Source organism: Artibeus jamaicensis, unplaced genomic scaffold (assembly GCF_021234435.1).
Source record: "Artibeus jamaicensis isolate MK-2021 breed Jamaican fruit bat unplaced genomic scaffold, CSHL_Jam_final contig_585, whole genome shotgun sequence".
Lineage (NCBI taxonomy): Eukaryota > Metazoa > Chordata > Mammalia > Chiroptera > Phyllostomidae > Artibeus > Artibeus jamaicensis.
Window position 1 is genome coordinate 12870975 of NW_026521894.1, and position 25699 is coordinate 12896673.

At 34.4% G+C, this 25699-nt stretch overlaps 1 protein-coding gene across 2 annotated transcripts in view; it reads right to left on the bottom strand.

The window, feature by feature from the left end:
* DYNC2H1 (dynein cytoplasmic 2 heavy chain 1) overlaps positions 1-25699 on the bottom strand; it is a 317131-nt gene that overhangs the window by 167059 nt on the left and 124373 nt on the right. For both annotated transcript variants that reach the window (XM_053670464.1, XM_053670463.1), the window contains exons 64-68: positions 19094-19192; positions 17250-17373; positions 6207-6370; positions 4097-4216; positions 3427-3561 (exon numbers count right to left, since the gene is read on the bottom strand). In XM_053670464.1, the coding sequence (XP_053526439.1) occupies positions 3427-3561; positions 4097-4216; positions 6207-6370; positions 17250-17373; positions 19094-19192 (642 nt within the window). The remainder of the gene's footprint in view (positions 1-3426; positions 3562-4096; positions 4217-6206; positions 6371-17249; positions 17374-19093; positions 19193-25699) is intronic.

Here is a 25699-nt window from a genome sequence, read left to right on the forward strand (position 1 = left end):
CTTATGACACAGGGATATGAACTAAAGGGGGGAATATGAGTGGGAGAGGGTGTGCAGGACAGAGGGGAATGAAGGGGGGAAGTGGGACAACTGCAATAGCATAATCAATAAAATATACTTTTTAAAAAGTAAGGAGGAAAGAAAGAAAAAAATAAAAACAGGAACCAAATAAATAAAATCAGAAATGAGTGAGGAGAAATAAGAACTGACACCAAAGAAATACAAAGCATAACAAGAACATATTATGATCAACTAAATGCCAACAAACTGGACAACCTGGAGGAAATAGATAAATTCCAAGAAACATACAATCCTACAAAAGCAAATCAGGAAGATTCAGAGAATCTGAATAGACAGACCACACATAGTGAAACTTACGTAGTAATCAACAAATTCCCAAGGAACAAAAGCCCCTAAATTGGATGGCTTTACAAGTGAATTTTACCAAACATTCCAAGATCTAACACCTCTCTCTCTCAAACTATTCAAAAAAATTCAAGAGGGAAGGCTCTCAATCTCATTGTATGAGGCCAGCATTATCAAATTTCAAAACCAGATAAAGACACTATGAAAAAGAAAATTAAAAGCCAATATCCCTGATAAGTATAAATGGTAAATTCCCCAAGACAGTATCAGCAAACTGAATATAGCAACACATCAAAAAGAACATACACTATAATCAAGTGGGATTTATTCTGTGAATGCAAGGCTGATACAAAATTCACAAATCAATACATGTGATTTGCCACACTAAAAAATAAAGGATAAAAGCCACATAATCATACAGATAGATGCAGAAAAAGCATTTGATAAAATCCAGCACCCATTTATGAGAAAAACTCTCAGCAAAATGGGAATAAAGGGAACACACCTTAACATAATACAGGCCATATGTGAATGCCAGCACCACACTCAACAGACAGAAACTATAAGCGTTCCCCTTAAGATAGGGAACAAGACAGGAACGTCTGTTTTCAACTCTCTTATTCAACATAACAGTGGAAGTCCTGGCCACAGCAATCGAACAAGAAGACAATATAAAAGGCATCCAAATTGGAAAGGAAGTAGTAAATCTGTACTTACTGGCAGATGGAATGACCCTGTATATAGAGAACCCTAAAGATTCCACTAAGAAACTACTAGAACTAATAAATTAATTCAGCAAAGTAGCAAGTCACAAAATTAATATCTAGACATCATCTGCATTTTTATATACCAATAATGAACTAACAGATACGGAAATTAAGGAAACAATACATTCACAGTTGCTTCAAAATGAGTAAAATACCTAGGAATAAACCTAACCATGGATGTAAAAGACCCATACTTGGGGAATTAGAAGACACTGAGGAAAGAAACAGAAGGTGATATAAATAAGTGGAAGCACATACTTCCACTAGTTCATGGATAAGAAGAATTAACAGTAGTAAAATACCCACACCACCAAAGCAATCTGTAGATTCAATGCAATTCCTATCAAGATTCCAATGATGTATTTCACAGAACTAGCCTTAATATTTACAAAATTTATATAGAACCACAAAGGGCCCCACATAGCAACAGTGATCCTGAAAAGGAGGAACAAAGTTGGAGGAATCACACTGCCCGATATGAAACTGTACGATAATACCGCAGTAATTAAAACAGCATAGTACTGGCATAAAAACAGACACATAGATCAATGGAACAGAATAGAGAGGCCAGAAATAACCCACACCTTTACAGTCAGTATTTAACAGAGGAAACAAGCACATACAATGAGCTAAAGAAAGTTTATTCAATAAATGGTGTTAGGAAAATTGGACAGACATGCAGAAAAATGAAACTAGACTACCTTCTTACACCATATGCTAGAATAAATCCATAATGGATCAAAGACTTAACTGTTACACTTGAAACCATAAAAATCATAGAAGAAAACATAGGTGGCAAAATCTCAGATATTGCTCATAGCAATATTTTATCATATATCTCCACAGCAAGGGAAATAAAAGAAAAATAATAAATGAGACTTTATCAAACTATAAAAAGTTCTTGTACAGTAAAGGAAATCATCAACAAAATAAAAACATAATCTATAGAATAGAAGAACATATTTACCAATATATCTAAATAGGGGTTAATATCCAAAATTTATAAAGAACTTACAAAATGCACCAAAAACCCCCAACAATCTAGTTAAAAAATGGGCAAAGGACCTAAATGGATACTTTTCCAAAAAGGACATACAGATGGTCAACAGACAGACATATGAAAAGATGTTCAATGTCAGTAATCAGATAAATGCATATTAAAACTACAATTACATATCATCTCCCACCTGTCAGAATGGCTATCATCAATAAATCAACAAACAACAAGTTCTGGTCAGAATGTAGACAAAGGGGAATGCTTTTGCACTGTTGGTGGGAATGCAGATGGGTGCAAAAAATGTAAAAAGCATCTGTCTTTTGACCTAGAGATCACATTTCTGGGAATATATCCAAAGGAACCCAAAACACTAATTTGAAAGAACACAAATGCCCCTGTGTTCATTGCAGCATTGTTTACAATCATCAAGATATGGAAATCAGCCCAAGTGTCAATCAGTACATGAGTGGATAAAGCAACTATGGGACATTCAAGATTGGAATTCTGCTTGGTTATCAAAAAATATTTTTTTTTACCCTTTGCAACAGTATGGATAGACATGGAGAACATTACACAAAGTGAAATAAATCAGAGAAAGAGAAATACTGTGAGATTTCACTCATGTGTGCAATCTAATGTGTAAACTGAACTAACGAGCAAAACATAAGACTCATAGATGGAGAGCAGATGATAACTAGTGGGAGTGGTGGTTAGAGGGTGGAGTGATTGAGCAAAAAGGAAAAGATTCATGGACATGGGCAACTGTGTTGTCACTGCCTGGGGTGGGGAGATGTATAAGGGGACTAAATTGTAACAGAAAAAATACAACAAAAACATTATACCTGAGCCCTGGATGGTGTGGCTCAGTGGACTGAGTGCCAGCCTGTGAAGCAAAGGGTCACTGGTTCTATTCCCAGTCAGCGCACATGCCTGGGTTGCAGGCTAGGTCCTCAGTAGGGGGCACATGAGAGGCAACCACACATTGATGTTTCTTTCCCTCTCTTTCTCCCTCCCTTTCCCTCTCTCTAAAAATAAGTAAATAAAATATTTTTAAAAATTATACCTGAAATAGTACAGCCCAGTAGGGTATACTGATCATCAGTCCTTATACTCCAGGCCCCCAAATCTTATCACCCTCCCTATAATAACACCAACCAGACCCAAGGCCATGGTTTTTGTGAATAGCTTCTTTTTTGGCAATCAATGTTCCTTTGAATTCCTTTTTGCACATTTTAAATACTATTAATATGAAGGTTTAAGACAACATGTATAAGATCACAAAGAGGAAATAATTACTTGATCAAGAAAAATTTGGAGTTTGTAAGACTCTTTAAGTGATTCTTGAATAAGTGCACTGCTTGCTTTTGTCTGATTCAAAGATTCAATCAAATCTTTATTTTCCAAAATATTGCCTTGAGATGTGGCGAGTGTCTGTAGAAAAATTAACAAAATAATTTTAACATTACTATATACATTAGTCAATTAAGAAAATTCATATTAACTATCATTAACTTAATATTTATAACTTATGTTATTATAAAGAATCTCAACATTTTATGTCCACAAGAATGATATAGGATATCTTTATACTATATATTGTCAAAATAGTGCACATATATTAATTTTATCAATCTAATAAAAAATAAAGTTAAATCATAATTTCCTGCTACCTTTTAATGCTTCTTTAAAAGTCTGACCATAAACAGGTAATTAATTAGTGAAATAACCCAGTATAAAGACAGTATTTGTTTAAAAATTGCTAGTCTTAAACATTATTTCCTAAAAATCTCATACTCCAATATATCTAGCTTTTGTCTGAATTTTGATTTTAACATATATATCAGTAAGTCTTTGACATAACCCAAAACATGCTGAAGATACTATTAATTTTTAAGAAAACAATAGTTTCTTATATTCATTAAAGAAAGAAATATAATACAAAATATCCTGAATAACTGAATTTTACCTCTAAAAGTGATTCTTCAAGCTTGGCTAACTGTATTTTCTTATCTTCTTCCTGTTGTAAGAGTTTTGTTTTCTGTTCCTCTAAATCAGGTTTTTCATGCTGAATAGTTAAAGCCAAGAGCTTAAATAAAAAATTATGAGCATGGTTATTCCAACAATAAAGTTCAAAGAACATAAAACAAACCAAAAACTTCCCATACACTGGCCTTATGTTTGGCCAAATCCTACAAGCAATATCATACTACGTGTTCCTCTGTTTCTTTCTCATTGAATACACAAGACACCTTCACAATTATTTCTGTGAAGAAATTAACTGATTAATAAATTGTTAAATATTATATAGGACAGGTATAAGAAATTGCATTATTTAACATATCAACATGAAATATTTAGTTCCAGAATTAGATTACATATATAAAAACTGTGGGAGCTAGTATTTTTTCATGGTTAAGTATTTGCATAATAAAATAAGAGTTATCTTAAACTACAGTATCACCAAAACAACAGTGAGCTACCACTTCACACCCCCTAGTAGGACTACAATTAAAAAGACAAATAATAAGTGTTGGCAAGAGTGTGGAAAGTGGAACACTCATACATTGTTGGTGAGGAAGCAAAACAGTTCAGTCACTTTGCAAAACTTTGTTCTTCAAAATGTTAAGTTACCATAAGACCCAACATTACACTAAAAAAGAAGTCAGTGAACTGTACACTTTGTATGGGTAAACTGTATAGCATATGAATTAAATCTTAATAAAGCTGTTTCTAAAAACTGCTCTGTCAAATTCTTCATTTGGAAACTTCTAATTAGAAAATGACACTGGCATATTTCATAAAATGTATAATTCAAAACCTGCTATATAAGCATCTTCTCTTAGTTTTTGTTAAGGATCTAAACAGCCACTTTCAACAATTACTATAGAGAGCTTTTAGAAAAAAGAAGAAATTTTGGCCATGGCCGGGTGAATCACTTGGTTGGTACATAATCCCACACACCAAAATGTTACTAGTTAAATGATGTGGGCGCATACAGAAGGCAACTGACTGATGTCTCTTGCATCCATGTTTCCCTCTCTCTCTCTTCTCTCTTTTTCTTTTTCTCCTTCTCCTTTCCTTTCCCCTGTCCCTTCTTCTTCCTCCTTCCTCTCTTTTTTTCTCTCCCACTCTGTCTAACTCCCTCCCCGGGCATGTACAGGAAGCAACCGATCAATGTCTCTGGCACCCATGTTTCTCCCTCTCTCTCTCCCCCCTCTCCCCTTACTATCTCTGTAAAAAATCAATAAACATATCTTCATGTGAGGATTAAAAAAGAGAAGCAATTTTTTCAATTAATTCTGCCACATTTTAAATAATTTGTCCATTGTTTTATTCATAAGAAGTATCATCAAGTCAAAAGATAAGTATCATCAAGTCAATGTTCATAAAAATATATACGGTGAGCTATATATGATATGAAAAATATTTTTAAAGGAAGTTTTTAAAATTACAATAAAGTAAAAGTTATAGCAAATACACATGCTATCATATAAATCAAAAGAGGAAAAATCAATTGTTAGATGAATAAAACTACAAGATGATATTCAAAAATTCAACAGGTATACCTTTAAAGAAAAAATGAGAAAGTATGTAAGTAAATGTCTAGACATTAAAATTTATTTTGACATTCATACAGTAATAAACTATAAATAGATAAAGGGAATTCAAAGATGCATATGATCTGGAGGAAAAAATAAACTTGAATAAGAATCAAAGATCTTCAACTAGTTTAATATGTCAATTAAATGCAATTTTCACATTTAAACTTCATTTTTAAAATTAAAAAAAAATACCCATTCTTAACCTCTTTGATTCTTCCATTTCTCATATTCTACCATATATGACTGAAAAAACAACTTAAAGTTATACTGAAAGAACCAGCAATTTACCATTAGCAACAAACATACAAGTCTACCACAAATGATACATGAAATAAACCCATATGACTTATGCTAACTTTAAAGTATATTTTCAAAAGATTAAATGTTAATCAGTTTAACAAAATAGCTTCCCACTCAAAATATCTAAAGGGTATACAAAACATAGTTCTAAGGTAAATAATAATAAATGTATACCTGTCCACGTAACCCACTTCTTGTTGTAGTAAAGTTAACCTCAGTAACAATGGAAGCTGCATCCGGTGGAATAAAGGGATTTGGGTTTCTCGTTGACAGAAAAAGGCGAAATTCTTCATTGTAGTCAATCATTTTTTCACCTATTTGTACCACATAGCGTGGTCCTATTTTTTTAAATGACACAATTAGTTGGCCCGAATATTCTCTATTTTGCTACACGACATTAAAAATATAATCTTCTGGTATTTATAAATATAGTTTATATTACAGGCTTTTCAATAGTGTCCAAAAGATAGCAACAGTTAGGCTATTCAAGGTATTAACCAGCATGCTGTATGAACTAGCACTTAGGCAAGCAACTACGAGCAATACTCATCGAGATGACCCTGTGACACTGAAGCATCAAAAGAGTACCTGTGCTTACATTCGATATGGTTTTAATGTTGACTCTATGTTTTATATTCCAAATCTTTCTAAAATAATACAATAAATTACAGATTACAAAAAAAATAAAAGCCAATTATATATTATCATGTATTTCTAAATCTATCAGTTAAAATGTATTTCTTACACTAGTAGTAAATATGTAATTCTAGAAGACAGATTTAACTGATAAAAACCTAGGATTATCGATATATGAGTAGTTACAAAGTTACCACTAATCAATCAAAAAGGGGTTTATTCAGACCACCATACATAGGTTAATTTATGACAAGAAGTTAAACTAAGAAAAATAAACTTCTGCCTTATAAAGGAATACATTCTAAAATAAAAAACAATGATACTCACTGTAAAACATATTGAGACAAATTATCAACAATTATATCCGTAACTTATGATATTTTAAACTGAGAGCAAATAATTGATTTTTAAATATAAAATTCATACCATCAAAGATTATTTTCAAAGGTTAAGAAAAACATTGTAAGGAATTTTTCAGACCAGCAGAATAAATTTTAAAACTTTACTTAAAAACTTTATGTTTGTGAAAACAATTTAAAAAGCACTTTGTGATAAAGGAAATACTAATGCCCCAGAAAACAAAATCAAAATAATAGTGAACTTCTATCATTATCAGAGAAATACAAATTTTAAAGCCTAATGTAATACTTCTACAATTACTGGTATGATTCAAGAAACCTTATGCAACATAAAGACAAAGAAAACCACCCCTCATAACATCTAAGTCAAAACACCTAAGTTGCTTTGACATCTAAGTCAAAGCAACAAAGAAACATTTTACAGCATCAGAGAAAACTGATGCATCACCCACCAAGAAGCAACAACAAAACAAGGTAGTTCTCAACAGTAATGACATAATGAAGAGGATGGAATACAAACTCTAAAGTGCTACAGAAAATAAGTGTTAACCCAGAATTCATGACAAAGAAAAATCCTTCAAAAATGAAAGAAAAAGGAGTTTGTGTCTACTTGGCCCTTCACTAAATGAAATATTAAAGTAAATCATTCTGACGAAAAAAAGATAATTCAGGTAAAAATGAGAAAATAAATGGAAGAAATGCTGAAAGAATTTAAGGATACTAGAAAGCGTAAATATGTATAAATATAGATTTTAAACACAATTGTTATGTGGAGCATGATAATATATCATAACAAAAATGCAAAGGCAGGCAGAGGGTATGTGGAGTTAAAGCGCAGTCCTTGAAGAAGTGGCAAAGTGTGTATGTATTAAAATAATAAGTCAAAGTTGTGTATTGCTATATGTAAACATTAAGAAATCATAACAATTGATCCAAAAAAATCAGGTTTATCAGAAAACTATATCTGTTATTGCATGAATTCATTAACTGTATTAAATTATATATGTATATGCATGTGTGTATATATATATTTCATATATATAATAAGAATAGTAACTGCATGGTAAATGAAAATGCAAAACCAAATGATATATCACCACTAAGAAGCTTTATAAGACCAACAAAAATTTGAAAGTAAAGGCATGGAAAAGAATTACCATGCACTCACTAGCTCCCAAAACTGCTTGAAATAATTCTAACATCACACTACAAAACTTCAGCAATTTCTAGAAATAAATAAGGACATTAAATAATTCTAATAGAAAATAAGAGAACAGGAAGATACCACATTTCCAAATATGTATGCATAGAAAAACAGCTCCAAAATATTTAAATCAAAAATTGACAAAACTAAAAGCAAAATTAACAAATTAAAAATCATACAGAATTTAAGATATTCTCTCAATACACAAAACAAAACAAAACAAAACAAAACAAAACAAAACAGTAAAGACATGGAAGATAACAATACAATTCACAAATGACTTAACTGACTTTAGAGAAAATTAAAATAACCATTAGCAAGACTCCCAGCCAAGATTGGAGGCATAGGTAAACACACTGTGCCTCTTCCCAAAACCAAAAGAAGGACAACAATAATTTAAAAACAAAAAACAACCAGAACTGAAAGAAAACTGAAGTATGTGGAAGTCTGACAACCAAAGACTTAAAGAAACATTCATCCAGACCAGTAGGAGGGGCTGAGACAGGCAGCCAGGTGGGGAGGACTCAGGCAAGGCATCAGATTGCAAAGCAGGCCTTCCCACATTCACGTGCAGATAAATGGGGAAACAACTGAGAAGCGAAACAGGCCTTAAGTGCAGGGAAATTAAGGCTCAAACCTCTGACTGAAAACTCCCATGGGGGTTGAGGAGCCAGCAGGAGAAATTCCCAGTCACAGGAGAGTCTGTTGGAGAGACCAATGGGGTCCTAGATAATACAAAACCACCCACTGGGGATCAGCACCAGAATGGCCCAATTTGCTTGTGGGTAGCAGGAGGAAGTGAATGATATCTGGCAGAGAGCTGAGTAAGCACGATTGTTCCCTCTCAGACCCCTTCCCCATATACAGCATCACAACCCAACAACTGCATTACCACTCCCAGGTGAATACCTATGTAGAAAGGGTCTCCGCCCCTTACTACATAACAGGTATGCCAAGACCAAAAAAAAAAAAAAAAAAACAAACCCGGTCCAAATGAAATAACAGATCGAAGCTCCAGAAAAAAATACAACTAAGTGACGAAGAGATAGCCAACCTATCAGATGCACAGTTCAAAACACTGGTAATCATGATGCTCATGGAATTGGTTGAATTTGGTCACAAATTAGATGAAAAAAATGAAGGCTATGGTAAGTGAAATGAAGGAAAATGCACAGGGAACCAATAGTGATGAGAAGAAAACTGGGACTCAAATCAATGGTGTGGACCAGAAGGAAGAAAAAAACATCCAACCAGAAAACAATAAAAAAACAAGAATTCAAAAAAATGAGGAGAGGCTTAGGAACCTCCAGGACATCTTTAAAAGTTCCAACACCTGAATTATAGGGGTACCAGAAGGGGAAGAGGAAGAGCAACAAGTGGAAAACTTATTTGAACAAATAATAAAGGAGAACTTCCCCAATCTGGCAAAGGAAATAGACTTCCAGGAAATCCAGGAAGCTCAGAGAGTCCCAAAGAAGTTGGACCCAAGGAGGAACACACCAAGGCACATCATCATTACGTTACCCAAGATGAAAGATAAGGAGAGAACCTTAAAAGCAGCAAGACAAAAGGAGAGAGTTACCTACAAAGGAGTTCCCATCAGACTGTCAGCTGATTTCTTAAAAGAGACCTCACAGGCAAGAAGGGGCTGGAAAGAAGTATTCCAAGTCCTGAAAGGCGAGGACCTACATCTAAGATTGCTCTATCCAGCAAAGCTTTCATTTAGAATGGAAGGGCAGATAAACTGTTTCTCAGATAAGGTCAAGTTCAAGGAGTTCATCATCATCAAGCCCTTATTATATGAAATGTTAAAGGGATTTATCTAAGAAAAAGAAGAAGAAAGGAAGCCCTGGCTGGTGTAGCTCAGTGGATTGAGCTTGGGCTAGGAACTAAAGAGTGAACAGTTCAATTCCCAGTTAGGGCACATGCCTGGGTTGCAGGCCAGGTCCCCAGTGCAGGCCATGTGAGAGGCAACCACACATTGGTGTTTCTCTCCTTCTCTTTTTCCCTCCCTCCTCCTCTCTCTAAATAAATGAATAAAATATTAAAAAAAGAAAAAGAAGATAAAAAATATGAACAGTAAAATGACAGCAAATTCACAGTTATTAACAACCACACCTAAACCAAAAACAAAAGCAAACTAACCAAACAACTAGAACAAGAACAGAACCACAGAAACGGAGAACATATGGAGGGTCATCAAAAGTGGAGTGGGAGTGAGAAAGAGGGATAAAAGGTACAGAGAATAAGTAGAATAGATGGTAGGTAAAAAATTACACAGGGGGAGGGCAAGAAGAGTGCAAGAAATGTAGAAGCCAAAGAACTTATATGTATGACCCATGGACATGAACTAAACGGGGTAATGTGGGTGGGAGGGGGTGTGCAGGGCAGAGGGGAGCAAAGGGGGAAATGGGACAACTGTAATATCATAATCAATAACATATATTTTAAAAATCTAAAACAAATAAAATAACTATTAACAAAATTCACATAATTTTCAATTGTAATGGGAAATATATGAAAAATAACCAGTATTGGATGATAAAGACAGCTTCAGCAGAATTCAAAAAATCTGAACACATAACAGTAAGCTCTCTGACCACAATGGAATTAAGCTAAAAATCAATTACAAAAAAGGTAATTAGAAAACCTCCAGTTCCTTGGGAATTAACACCAAAAAAATACTAAGTAATACATAAATCAAAGCAGAAATCAAAACTTGTGGCATAAAGCTAAAGAAAAACTTAGAGGGGAAATTTATAAACATAAATACATATATTAAGAAAAAGAAAAAATTTAATAGCACTACTTTTTGAATACCAAGATTTCTAATTTCCATTTCAAGAATATTAAAAAAATGACCAAAGATAATCTAAGTAAAATAATAGGAATGAAATAGTAAAGGGTAAAAATCACTTTAAAAATACAATAGAATCTGAGGAATGTACTCTATAACATAGGCAATAGAAGTCAATGATATAGTTATATCTTTGTACAGTGATGAAAGGTTAGTAAACTTATCATGATCACTTTGTAAAGTATACAGATGTCAAATGACTGTTGTCAACCTGAAACTATTACAACATGTATGTTGACAACAATTTTTAAAAAATTATATGAATATACTGTTTCAAATATAATAAACAATTATGTCTTTTTCATGATTGTTAATAAAATGTTCTATCAAATTAAAATGAGATATGTATATGAAAAAATAATATAACTGAGAATAATCAACAAAGTTAAAAGTTAGTATTAAAAAGATTAATAAAATTGATAAACCCTTATCAAGACTGCTGAATGAAGAATGACTAGATTAACAACTGAAGGAGTCAGCCACAGATGGTACATCCCTGGTAATCTCGAAACGGCTAAGGCAAAACTGGGACAGCGCCTGATATCCCCAGAGGTGGATACAGAAAAATAAAACAGTGGTAACACACAGATAATACCAAGACAGAATCTACCATGGCCTCCTTGTGATTTGCAATATTTTCTTCCCTGTGTAGCTCTTTAACATTAATTTCTTGTCCTTCAAGTTTGTGCATATTAGGCACTAGATCTTACTATAGTTTATTATATTTCTCATATTTTGCTCCTCCCTTTTCTTACTCCATTTTATCTTGCTGTTTCCTCTTATTATTTTCATTTTAAATTTTGTTTTCTCTCTTGCTACAACTTGTTTCAATTGTGTACCTTACTATTTCTCCCCAATATAGCTTCTCAAAAACTATTTTCCTGTCAATGGTCATCTCACATTCTTTTTCTTGCTATTAAAATACCTGTGTTATCCAGCAATCTTCACTCATTGGTTGTGGATAAGGCTGTCATCCTTGCAGTTTTTCAATTTTATTGACGATTTCTAGATCTTCACTATTATTGTATTTCAAATCTCAAATTTTATTGTTCCCCTCTCCTACCTCATTCTGCCTTCATCCAGCCTGTTCTTTTTTTCATATAAAGTTTAACTTTTACCTGTCTTAGCCTATTTTTTCTCTTCTATATATTTTGTCTTTCATCCTGCCTTTTCTTTTTTTCATCTCAAATGAAATTTTTTCCCTTTCTTAGCCTGGTTTTTGTTCCTCACTCTTAGTATACCCTCTTTATCTATCATCTCAAAATCACTTCCCTTTCCTCTACACATCTCTTAAGCTTTTCTTTTTTCCCTCTTATTCCCATCCCATGTATATTAAATTTGGCTCACTTGTTGATGATAGTGCTGTGGTAGATGTTTTCTCAAATTTGTTTCCTATTTTTCTATTATTTATTTACTTTCTTTTTCATTTTTCTCTCTCATGTTATTTTTTTCTGTTTTAAACTTAACACTACATATTTACCTTCTCTTACTCCATTCCACATTTTTCATTGCCTTTTTCATTTTCAATGTAAATTTTATTTTCTCTCTTCACATTGCACCAATTCCCTATTCTTATTAGTGGGCCTCTCTTTACCCTCTCAAAATCATTTGTCTTTCAGTTACTCATCTCCCATTTTCTTCTCTTTTCTTATGATAGTCCTAATCTCTTTATGTCCTTATTAATAGCAGTTCATTTGCTGTTGACATGGGATTGCGGGTGGGAGTGATTTTTCTGGGTGTGTATTTGTTTCCTGGGTTGTGTGGTTTTGTTCTGACAGCATCTGCACAATAGCATACAAGATATAGTGGGTGAAGAGACCCTCAGTCAGCTAGCTGGAGAGAAAGACCCACCAAAGAAAGACGCAGTGGCAATTAAAACCCAATTATATCCAGAGAGCCAACACAAACAGCATGAAGGGCATCCCAAAAGCATCAAGATGAGCAGATCAAGGAGATGGCACCACTGAATCCCACAGGTCTCCTACTAAAACCCAGGCATGTGCCCTAACTGGGAATTGAACTGCTCACTCTTTGGTTCCTAGCCCAAGCTCAATCCACTGAGCTACACCAGCCAGGGCTTCCTTTCTTCTTCTTTTCTTAGATAAATCCCTTTAACATTTCATATAATAAGGGCTTGGTGATGATGAACTCCTTGAATTTGACCTTATCTGAGAAGCACTTGCAAGACATGCTAATGGAACTGCTTTAAGAAAACGGAAAAGAAAAAAAGAGGGAAAGAGCTACACAAGTACAAAGAAAGGAAATGGCAATGAATAAGTACCTGTCAATAATAACCTTAAACTTAAATGGATTAAATGATCCAATCAAAAGACATAGGGTAGCTGAATGGGCATAAGAACATGACCCATACAAGAGACCCACCTAAGAACAAAAGACCTACACAGACTGAAAGTGAAGGATTGAGAGAAAATATAACAGGCATAATAGATAGGAGGAAAAAAGCCAAGGTTGTAATACTTATCAGACAAAATAGATTTCAAAACAAAGGCCATAAAAAAAGACACAGAAGGACACTTCATCATAATACCCAAGGGGAGAATCCATCAAGAAAACATAAATATTATAAACATATATGCACTCAGCATAGGAGCACCCAAATATATAAAGAAAATTTTGGAGGACTACAAGAAAGATACAGACAGGAACACAATTATTGTAGGGGATTTTAACACTCCTCTGACAACAATGGACAGATCAAACAAATCAACAAGAATAGTGTGCCACTGAAAGATAAACTAGATGAAATGGATTTTATCAACACACAGAGAACCTTTCACCTCAAAGAATCAAAATACATATTTTTTCAAATGCATATAGAATATTTTCAAAGATAGACCATATAATAGGACACAGTGCAATCCTGAACAAATTCAAGAAAACTGAAATCATATCATACATTTTTCTCTGTCCACAAGGGGCTGAAACTAGAAACCAACATCAAGGAAAAAACTCAAAAACATTAAAATTCATGGAGACTGAATAGCATGCTATTAAACAATGAATGGGTTAATAATGAGATCAAGGAACAAATTGAAGAGTTTCTGGAAGCAAATGAAAATGAACACACAACAGCCCAAAACCTATGGGACACAGTGAAGGCAGTTCTGAGAGGGAAGTTCATAGCAGTAACAGGTCTATCTAGAAAAGACAGAAAAATTTCAAATAACCTAACTCTACAAGAGTTTTCTCCAATTTTCTATTTAAAGCTATAGCACAACCAGTGTGTGTGGTATAAGTATGTGTATGTATATATGTATAAGTATGTCTTCATATGTATGTGTATACACTTTATAGACACTACATATGACATACATATGCAGTTATGTATGTTGTATGCTAAGTGTATGCACTTAGCATAACTCACTATTCATTACTTTCTAATCAATAATGTCTGGTTTAGGTACCTGTGCAGAAAAGAGGGTAACAAAGCAGCTGCAGTCATGAGACTGCTAATGTTAGTAAGGCCTGCTTGCAGAATAGGCCAATAACCAGGATCTGAGAATGTGGATCTTGGGAGGGTTCTCAAGAATCCCTGAGTGACTCAATGTGCTTAAACTATTTGTATAAGAAATGTGGTTTATGATGAATACCTGCTTCCCTTTGGGAAGTCTGGAATTTTGCTATATGCCAGAAAGAATGCTTCCAGTGAAAACTCTGGGAACTGAGTCTAACCAGCCTCCAGTGAAAACTCTGGGCACTAAGTCTCTCACAGGGTTCCTTGGTAGACAATATCTCACAATTCAAGTCGGTCCATTGGAGTCACATAGGATGTGCTGGGGAAATTAAGCACATCCTATGTGACTCCAATGGAAAGACATGTGGAAACCTGCATATGGTTTCTTGACGCCCTACATCATACAATGTGTCTTTTCTCTTTTCTGACTTTGCTTCATATCCTTTCCTTGCAATAAATATGAGGTATTAATATAACTATGTGGGGTCCTGTGAGTCTTCCTAATAAAACACTGGACCTAGGAAGTCTTGGAGATCCCCAATGCAGTAACTCTTCAATAAAGGCATTTTAAGAATTTGTGACTTCCGACCAAGATGGAGGCGTAGGTGGAAACACTGTACCTCCTCACACAACCAAGTTTAAAGAAAACAAAGTTTTAGTAACCAAAACACAGGCAACTGAGCTGTATGGTAGTCCTACAACAATGAACTATTCAGCCAGACCAGTAAAAGGGGCAGAGTCAGTGGCTGGCAAAGCAGGGTCGCGCAGGAAAAGGTGGCCAGCCAATCCAGGTGCACAGGCGGCAGTTGGCAGATCCCAAACATGCGGTGGCAATGGGCAGACCCAGTGAGAGTGTAAGGCGGCTGGCTGACTGCAGTCACACATTCGCATGCAGATAAACCAGGCAGAAGAGCGAGCAGTGAGACAGACCGCGCAACCCAGGGCCCCAGCAATGGGAAATAAAGCCTAAAACCACCAACTGGAAAAACTTTTGGGGTTGAGGTGCCAGGAGAAGTTCCCGGGCTCACAGAGAGTTTGTTGGAGAGACCCACAGGGTCCTGGAGGGTGCACAAGCCCACACATCCAGGAACCAGCACCAGAAGGGCCCAAGTTGCTTGTAGAAAGCAGCGCAGGGGACTGAAATCTGAGAGAGAGCAGAACAACGCCATTGCCCCTCTCTGACCCACCCCCACATACAGTGTCACAACTCAGCAATTGGGTTGCACCACCCTGGTGAACACCTAAGGCTCCACCCCTTATATGCAATAGGCGCGACAAGACAAAAACATTATGTCTCGAGAAGAACAGCTCAAAGCCCCAGGGCCAATACTTCTAAGCGACAAAGAGATAGCCAACCTATCAGATGCACAGTTCAAAACACCGGTGATCCAGATGCTCACAGAACTGGTTGATTTTAGTCACAAATTAGAGGAACATATGAAGGCTAAACTAAATGAGATGAAGGGAAATGCACAGGAAACCAATAGTGATGGAAAGGAAACTGGGACTCAGAACAATGGAGTGGACCAGAAAAAAGAAAAAATGACCAATCAGAAAAGAATGCAGAAACAAGAATTCAAAAAAAATGAGAAGAGGCTTAGGAACCTCCAGGACCTTTAAACATTCCAACATCTGAATTATAGGGGTGCCAGAAGGGGAAGAGGAACAGTCACGACTGGAAACCTTATTTGAACAAATAAAAAACTTCCCCAATCTGGCAAAGGAAATAGACTTCCAGGAAATCCAGGAAGCTCAGAGAGTCCCAAAGAAGTTGGACCCAAGAAGGAACACACCAAGGCACATCATCATTACATTAGCCAAAATTAAAATGAAGAAGAGAATTCTAGAAGCAGCAAGAGCTAAGGGGACAGTCATCTACAAAGGAGTTCCCATCAGACTGTCAGCTGATTTCTCAAGAGACCTTATAGGCAAGAAGGGGCTGGAAAGAAGTATTCCAAGTCATGAAATCCAAAGACCTACAACCAAGATTGCTCTATCCAGCAAAGCTTTCATTTAGAATGGAAGGGCAGATAAAGTGCTTCTCAGATAAGATCAAATTCAAGGAATTCATCATCACCAAGCGCTTACTGTATGAAATGTTAAAGGGACTTATCTAAGAAAAAGAAGATAAAAAAGATGAACAGTGAAAGGACAGCAAACTCACAGTTATTAACAACCACACCTAAAACAGAAGCAAACTAAGAGGACAGCTAGATCAGGAGCAGAACCATAGAAATGGAGATCACATGGAGGGTTAGCAACAAGGGAGTGGGAAGAGGAGAAGGGGGGAGAAGGTACAGAAAATAAGTAGCATAGATGGTAGGCAGAAAATAGACAGGAGGGAGGGCAAGAATAATATGGAAAATATAGAATATAAAGACCCTGTGACACATGGACATAAACTAAGGGGGGGGGGAAATGGTGGGGGACGGGTGTGCAGGATGGAGAGGAATGAGGGGGGAAATGGGACAACTGTAATGGCATAATCAATAAAATATATTTAAAAAAAGAATTTGTTTACTTGCTGTTACTATTAGATTATGATGACATTACCAACACCTCTCAAAAAAGTTTCTAATATTTCCTCAGAGTCAGTGGCAAGACAAAATAAAGTCAGTTTGTTATTTAGTTGATTATTTAAAAAATTTTAAAAATAGTTACTGTATGGAAACCATCATATATTTACCTTGAGCAACCAGATCTCGTCTCAGTAATGGATAAAGAACAGGTTCTACACCATCCATCTCTTGTATAATAAGGGTTTTCCCAAAACGTACTGCCAACTCAAGAGCTGTGATAAAGTTACCATCCTAAGAGAATAAAAGTATATATTAATTCCTTTATTTCCTTAAGATTTATAAAAATCCTTAAAAATAATGAATAAAGATATTAACAGAAATGTTATGAATATTTTACAATTTAATATTCATGCCAGCAATTCAAATTATTTATGATTGCTTTTCTCATTTTAAGTACTTGGCAATGAGTCATTTTTGTTGAATAAATTATCAAATAAGTAATTTCATAAATAATTCAAATAGAGATATAAGGAAAACAAGGATTTTTACATTAACAATAAAAAAAGTCTTTTTCAATCTTCCATTATAGTTTCAAAATGATATAGAAACAATTTTTCAAATTCTATATGCAATAAGTTACTCATCCAACTCCTGGTAAGGACCACTCTGACCCTGGCTGGGTTGCTCAGTTCGTTCGAGCGTCATGCCTTACACCGAAAGGTTGTGGGTTTGGTCCCGGATTGGGGCACAGGCAGGAGGCAACCATTTATGTTTTCCTCTCATATTAGTGTTCTTCTCTCTCTCCTTTTCTCTCTCTCTAAAAATTGGTGAGCATAGCCTCGGGTAAGGATTGAAAAATAGAAAGAACTACTTTGGTTATGTTTAAAATCAAACATATGATGGAAGAAAAAAGGCAAGATGATAAATTCTAGTAAACTTTTCTTTGTGTAGTAGGCCTAAGCATAGTGAAAAGAACCTTTAGACAAAATCCTATAACCATGTAAGAATTATGAGGCTTTCTGGCTAAAGAAAAGAATAGTTTTGAGTATCACTTCAGGCCTCCAACTGTGGTTAAAATAAATTAAATATCTGAAGTAGTAACTATTAAGATCTCCTACTACAAGTCATAAGTGAGATTAAAGGGTTATGGATATTATCTAATTCACAATTATTCTTAACACAAATGAGGTAAATATCCCTATATGATAAATGAAGTATACTTTAAAGAGGTAATTTTTCAATCACCTAAAGAATATCTATGAAAATTAATCATATACTAAGCCTTCCTCAAAAGGAAAAAAACTGGCCCAAAATAACTTTTTTTGCAAGATAAATATGATCATGAGAAGTTATAACCCAAAAGAATATGATTAAATTTCAGTGACAATATGTCAAATCTTAGGACACATCAAAGACATCCAGGTGAGACGCAGGGACAGGAAATTATAAGAGACATTGAGACTACAAGTATATTACAGGTCTAGCTCTCCAAGATAAATTAGTAACTCTTCTTTCTACAAGATCTTATACTTGTGACCTTAATCATTCAGTGTAAATGCTTAATCTGTCATTTCCATGAGGGCAGAACTGTGACTACATTATTCACCATTAAATTCTAAGGGCTTAGATCAATGCCCCACATTTAAAAGGAATCAAACAAATCTTATTTTTAAACTGATTTGGAGGGAGAAACATTACTGTTCCATGTATTTATGTAGTCATTGGTTCGTTCTGGTATGTGCCCTGACCGGGGATGGAATCCACAACCCTGGCATAATTGGAACAATGCTCTAACTAGCTGAGCTACCCAGCCAGGGCTCAAACGAATACTCATTCTTTTTTACAAGTTAGAAGACTGAAGCTAAGAGAGTTACATTTCTTTCTCCAGATCCCAGACCAGGTAAGTTATAACACTAAGCTTTGAATCTATGTTTTCCGATTGTAGACTCAGAGTTCTTTTCACCATATGATGCCATTACTGGTTGGTAACTAAATTAGAAGTAATACACACCTGCTGGTTAATAACTTCCAAACGCGAGTCTTTCAAATGTGTTTTTAACCATTCTGTAGCTTGAGAAGAAGGGTCTATAAGAAATGGGCATACTCGACTCTAGGTCAAAGAAAATTATAAGTTTTTAATAAATGGAAATAATTCCATATAAATTACAACTCAATTACTAAGTTAGTTTTTCTCTTAAGCTTGGAGACTATAAATATTCAATCATGAAGAAAAATTAAAGGTATGAATTTTTAGCTGCACCAGAGACTACATTAGTAAATTTTAGAGTGATGGGCAATTAATATTAGATAATTAAATCTACCACAATAAAATAAGTATACTCCCCTGTACTACACAGCAACAGACAATGGGAATTAAGAATATAGTAAGCAAGAGCTCTAGAAACAATCAAGTTATTGTCTAACTTTATATATCCTTTGGTTGAATAAAACATAAAGACTTTAAAAAGAGAAGTATGAACTGAATGAAACATAAAGGCCTTAAAAGAGAAGTATGAACTAATCACAAAAGTATTACTAAAAACTTACCAATATAATTGCTTATATTTAAAACATTAATTCTTATAAAGCAGTACATTGTTAATATTACAAAAGAAGTATTCTAGGAGAAAAAATTACATAGGTAATAATTTAAGATCTAATGAACTAGGGATTAAATACATTATAGAATACCCTTCACTAATTAAACTCTGAAGTCTATATACATATGGTCTGTCCAGAAGGTATCCAGCCATGTAATATGAAAAAGAGACATTTATTGAAGAAGATACAAGATACAAGAAGTATAGTACATAGGACAATGACACCTTAGTCCCCTTCAAAGTAGGCACCTTGGGACCTCACACAGTTCTCCCAGTCACCACCAGCTGCCCCACTGTATTTTCCTCTATCTCATCAACAGTCTGAAATCTTTTCTCTTTCACCTAAAAATCACCTAAAAGACTATAAAGGTGATTTTAGTTTTGAAATAAGCCAGAAGTGGCAGGGTGCCAAATCTGGGCTGTAGAGGGCTGAGTCGCCTGGGTGATTTGATGTTTCACCAAAAAACTCTGCTTGAGACATGATGCATGAGCAAGCATACTGTCATGATGAAGTTGCAAATCACCAGTTGCCCATAGCTGTTGCTTTCTGAATCATCCAAATAGTTTCTGCAGAGGAATGCTCAAGTTGAACACAAAATCTGATGCAGAATCACTGCTCTACTAACTGAGTCATTTTAAATATAATGGCCACACAGTACACATGCTCACTGAACAGCATCTACTGCCCCCACTGACTAGTACAGTGAAGTCATCATTGTTCATGCATGTGAATTCCAGTCCACTTACTTTGGCTGCCAATTTACATCAATGTCATGCAAACCATTCTTGTTATATTAACAATGGCTGGACTTTTCCCAGACAGAAAAATATATTTTAAAAAATATTTTATATATATATACATACATATAAATGAAAAATTTAAATATGCGTAAATATATGTAAATTTTAAAAGCCATCTAATAATCATTGCTACCTAGTAAATCAGAGTTAAATAACATTGACTGCCCTTATTTATTTTTAATTTTCACATTTATTTGATAACTATAATGCAGATGTGGGCTATAGGGATGAAATAACATGAAGTCTAAGTGAAACACACCTTTGACTTTGTTTCACTTAGACTTCAGTGAAGGTATGTTAGAACTGAATTATGTCTAATAAGAACAAGATGTGTTTTCAGTGACATACCAAGAATGAGGTGGGTAATGCAGACCACCTGCCCCAGGAACAAAGAGCATTTTACCAGCAACATTGTTTAAAATTGCCAGCATTAGGTGATAATAAAGAGCTGACTGAGTTTAAACAGCTTTATTACTGCTTTAAAATTCTCTCCAGACAATGCATCTCCTTTTTTCTTGCACCCAGAATGGATGCCCACCACAGTCCCTCCATGTCACTACTTATGACCTTTACCCAGCATCTATGTCTGGAAGTTCTACTCACTGCTCCATCATACAGATCTCCTAATTCCGGCAAAATGAGATGGTTGGTAAAGATCCTCTCACATATTACTAACAACACTAGACCTGGAATTTTAGGTCTTATTTATGTTAGCATTCAATAGCAAACATTTCTTTTACAAGTCTACTAGATTTTTCCTAACTGTGAAAATATTTTATAATTTTAAAAAAGTTCTTACCCATGATTTCAAACCAACAATCTGATGCATTAAAAAAAAAAGATAAAGTTTCAGAAAATCATGTTTTTAGCATAGAAAATATTCTTGGGAATTTCAAAGAGTATAATTTGTATTCATTTATTTATTCTTCTTCAGAAAGATTTAAAGAAAATCTATAAGATATATTTAGGCCCATATTTTATGATTAAAAGTAGTTGAAATCTACATTTAACAAATTATAACAGGTCCAAAACTGTCAAGCTTTTATTTATTCATGTATTCATTCATGTACTATATGTTGTGTAACTACCACAGTAAGACAATGTGAGCAATACAGAAAAAGATATATCTCCTTACCCTTAATGACTGCATATTCAATAAAGAAGTGAAATGTAAAGATTCTATAATGAAAGAGCACACAATATTCTATAGGATCACAGGTGGAGTTAGTAGAGAAAATGCTAGGAAGCAACTGAAGTCAAACTAAGAAAGGTAAGTTTGAGTTAGCACAGGTGAAAAAGCATTTCAGGCAAAGGCAAAAGCATGATGGAGAGGAATAAAAGGCCTGGATACATCTGGAAAACCGCCAGTAAGACACAGTTTGACTAAAACAGTGTAGGCAAAGACGCTATATATAAAACAGGGGGAGTAATCACAGTCTTTCTGATCAAGAACTTTTCATGACATGTTTCGGGATAATGAAATTTTTATAGTTCAGGAAATTGAAACTCACTTAACTATATTAATCTAGGGACTGTCATGATCAGATTAACATTTTAGAAAGATCACTACAGCAGCAGTAAAAGAAGTGATATTGGGGGCAAGGGACAAACTGGTATAATCATGCATTTACCTCAGTATAAAATGGTGAAGGCCTGAATGAAGCCACTGGCCGTGGGTGTAGTTAGAATAGACTAAAATCATTACACATTTGAGGAAAAGATTTCACAAGACTTGCTGATTAAGTAACTAAAGGTAAAATTAAAGTGGGAATGACTTGCAGATTGGCAGCTTTCATTACTGGAGCAAGATTTGCGACATCTCTATTGTTAGGAAATAAGTGAGAAGTGATTTATAGGGAGTGGGAGAGGAAGAGAAAAAGTATAAGGGTGGACAGCCACCTTTGCCTACCCTTTATGCCCCAATGTATTTCTAATGGGATATCAATCACTTAGCATGGCACACAAGGGGCGAGCAAGTGACCCAAGCTACCAACCGGAAACCTTTTGGGGTGATGACATGAATGCACTGGTGGGGGCAGAAAGGTGAAGACATATACTCGGGGAACACATACTCTAATAATGGTAAGTCTCAAGACACCAACTGCAATCTTGACTCAGGGCAGAGAGAATTTATCTAACAACGAATCTGTCCCTGAAGATGGAGACAGAGAGAGGGAGCAATGCCCTGGTAAAATAATTTGAACACTAAAGGCAGTCCCAATCTTTTGAACATCTCAGTTATTTAACAGTGTAAGTTGCTTTTTTTCTTGCCTAAATATGTTGCGCTTGCCCACTGAAAGAGTCTCCACTAAAATAATAATGACGATGATGATGACGACTAATAAAAAGAGCTTGAGCTGGCTAGGAAGGGAGCCTCAGATAATATCTAACCAGGAGTCGGAATTACAGGTCAGGAGTTCAGAACAGAGGGCAATAGCTAGAAATACATAATAATTATGTTAATTCTTTCCATGGGGGTGGGGGCAATTGGGCAGAGGATGTTATTGAAAGAGATTATTTAAAAATATCTGGGATACTCTATAATTTTATTTTTATTTTTAATAACTGTAAGTGAGATCGGAATAAAAACACATTTTATACATAAAACTAAGGTTAGCTAAAAATTACATTAACAGGAATAATACAAAATTAATAAAGTAAATATGTACAGAAACACACAAATGCACAGATACGAGGGGCAGTTTTATAGCATAGACTGGCCAGATGGCAGCGTCTGAATCTTGGCTCTGCCACTGGACAGCAAGTTGTACAAGCAACTTAACCCTTCTCTGCGCTTCAATTTCATATCTACCACACAGGTTAGATTTGAAAATTCAATGACTTGTGTTTAAGTGTAAATTCTTAAGTAGTAATATATGCACAAGACAGTAAGTACTATGTAAATGTTCATTATTTTTTATTTGTGATTTAATTGATAAAAATAATTCCCTATGTGATTTACCTTTATAATTTCATATTCTTTAGATTAATATTAAATTACTTTGCATTTCCTTATCATACATTGAATGGAAGAAAAATAATCTCAGAAATTCTAAATGGTTTAAAAATTTAATATGAAACAACTATTTACAGGAAAAAATCAAATATTCAATACATCTCTTTCCAAGAAAAATGTAAAATAAGATTTAAATCAAAACAATTATAATACTGTGACATTTAAATTATTAATCATCCTTTCCATCTTCTTTCTGGATGCTTTTCACTCCCACTTTTCTATAGTTTCTAATAGCCTTATAGTCTCCATTATCCAATGAGTCCCACAATACTAAAAATATTATATAATTTATTACTCAAACCAGGACAGTTTTGAGAGTAAAAAGAAAACTATTAATAATTCCACTGGGACAACAGGCATAAATCATAACAATCCAGGACATATGGGCCTCATAACCAAGTTCTCCCCCTGTCCCTCAAGGACAAAGGTCCTATGAGCTTTTAACTATTCTAAGAAAACTAAGGGTGGGAGGGGGTGTGCAGGGTGGAGGGGAGTGATGGGGCAATGGGACAACTGTAATAACAAAATCAATAAAATATATTAAAAAAGAAAACTAGTTCTTGTTACAAGGCCAATGATGGGCAATTATTTGACTATTTCCTTTCCCAGGCAATATATGCACTTCAGTATTTAGCTCAACATAAATATGATCATTTCAAGCATCTTTGTAAGACAAAGGAATGATTTTGACACAAAAGGCTTTTCTTAGCACCAATAAATTAATGACTACAGCCTTAAATGTGCAAAAACCTCCCCGAGAGGGAGAATCTCAGAAAAGCTCTACTATAACTAATGAGGAGAGGTGATATTTCTGTTATTCCAAATAATTTTTTTATTCATTATGCTTAGCTATTTTTTCTCAGGGAAGACTTCCAAAAATCCAATCTGCATGTTTTTAAAGATCTAATTTCACACACATCCCAGAGTGATGTTAAAGACATGTGCTCTCCTAGTCACACCCTCAACTGGAACAGCTTTGTAAACCTAGTATACTTTAAATTTGAGATATAGTATTGACAATAATGGCAAATGCATATCAACAAAATAACTAATTACCCTAAAAAAATTTTCCAAATTATGTTTGTTTTGTCATATAATACATATAAGCTTCTATAAAAAACTTGGCAATATTAAATAAAAATATATCTAAACATATTATTAAAATTAATTTCAAAAACACTTTGATGGTGTACTTACCATCAAAGATATCAAAACATAATAGAATTTTCATCAGTAAAATTAAATTATCATCAGCAAAAAATAAAAAATTATTATAAATATATTTATCTGAAGGCTCTTCTCCACCCCAATTTCTTAGAATAAAAAGAGAAGAATATTTAAGCTGTGTCTTTTAATCTGAAAATGACTGCTTCCTTAGATTGCAGAAAAGCAGGAAAAGGTGTTTATAAGCCCTTAGAGAAGAAATAACAAATATAATAAAAATCACATAGTTTACAATAATATAATGACTCTAAATACATACACATTTAGATTTCCAGATCTGTATTTCTAGTGTAAAAATATAAGAATTAAATGTTCAAAAATAAAGAACAAGCCAAATCAAATTAAAAGAAGACAAAACTGTTTAATTTTTGGTCAGCAACTTCTCCTCTGGTAAAATGGCAATGTAACGAGCCAAAGTATATCAGCTGATTAATAGGACTAATCAAACTAAATTGTTGAGGAATGAACAGAGCCCACAATACAAATCTAATAATTCTATGAATATTTAGTGTTAACATTTTCCTTGAGACTCTGGAGTTACTGAATAAAGAAATTGTGTGTGGGCAGAAGGCATTAGAGAAGAGAAAACTGGTGTTATGGAGTATACACTATTTAAGATACAAAGAACAGGGGAAAACTCACATTATCAAGGGGGAAAAACTGTCTTCCAAGTTCCACAATAGAAAGGTAAACCAAGTTAATTGTGAAAATAAAACTTCATTCAAAAAATATTCTGTTTGTATACATGATATGAAATCTGTTTTTCATATTCACTGCTAATAATAATAGTTTCAACTTCAAATGAATTTTTGGAAACACATACTATGTGAAAGAATAATTTTCCACTATATCCCTATGGTCCTCTCCAATTTAAACCCCAAAATGAGCTCATCTTAACTTTGTATGGCTTTTTTCTACAAAACAAAATTAAAATATAAAATTATATATGCTACATGAAGGAACTATACAAGTACAT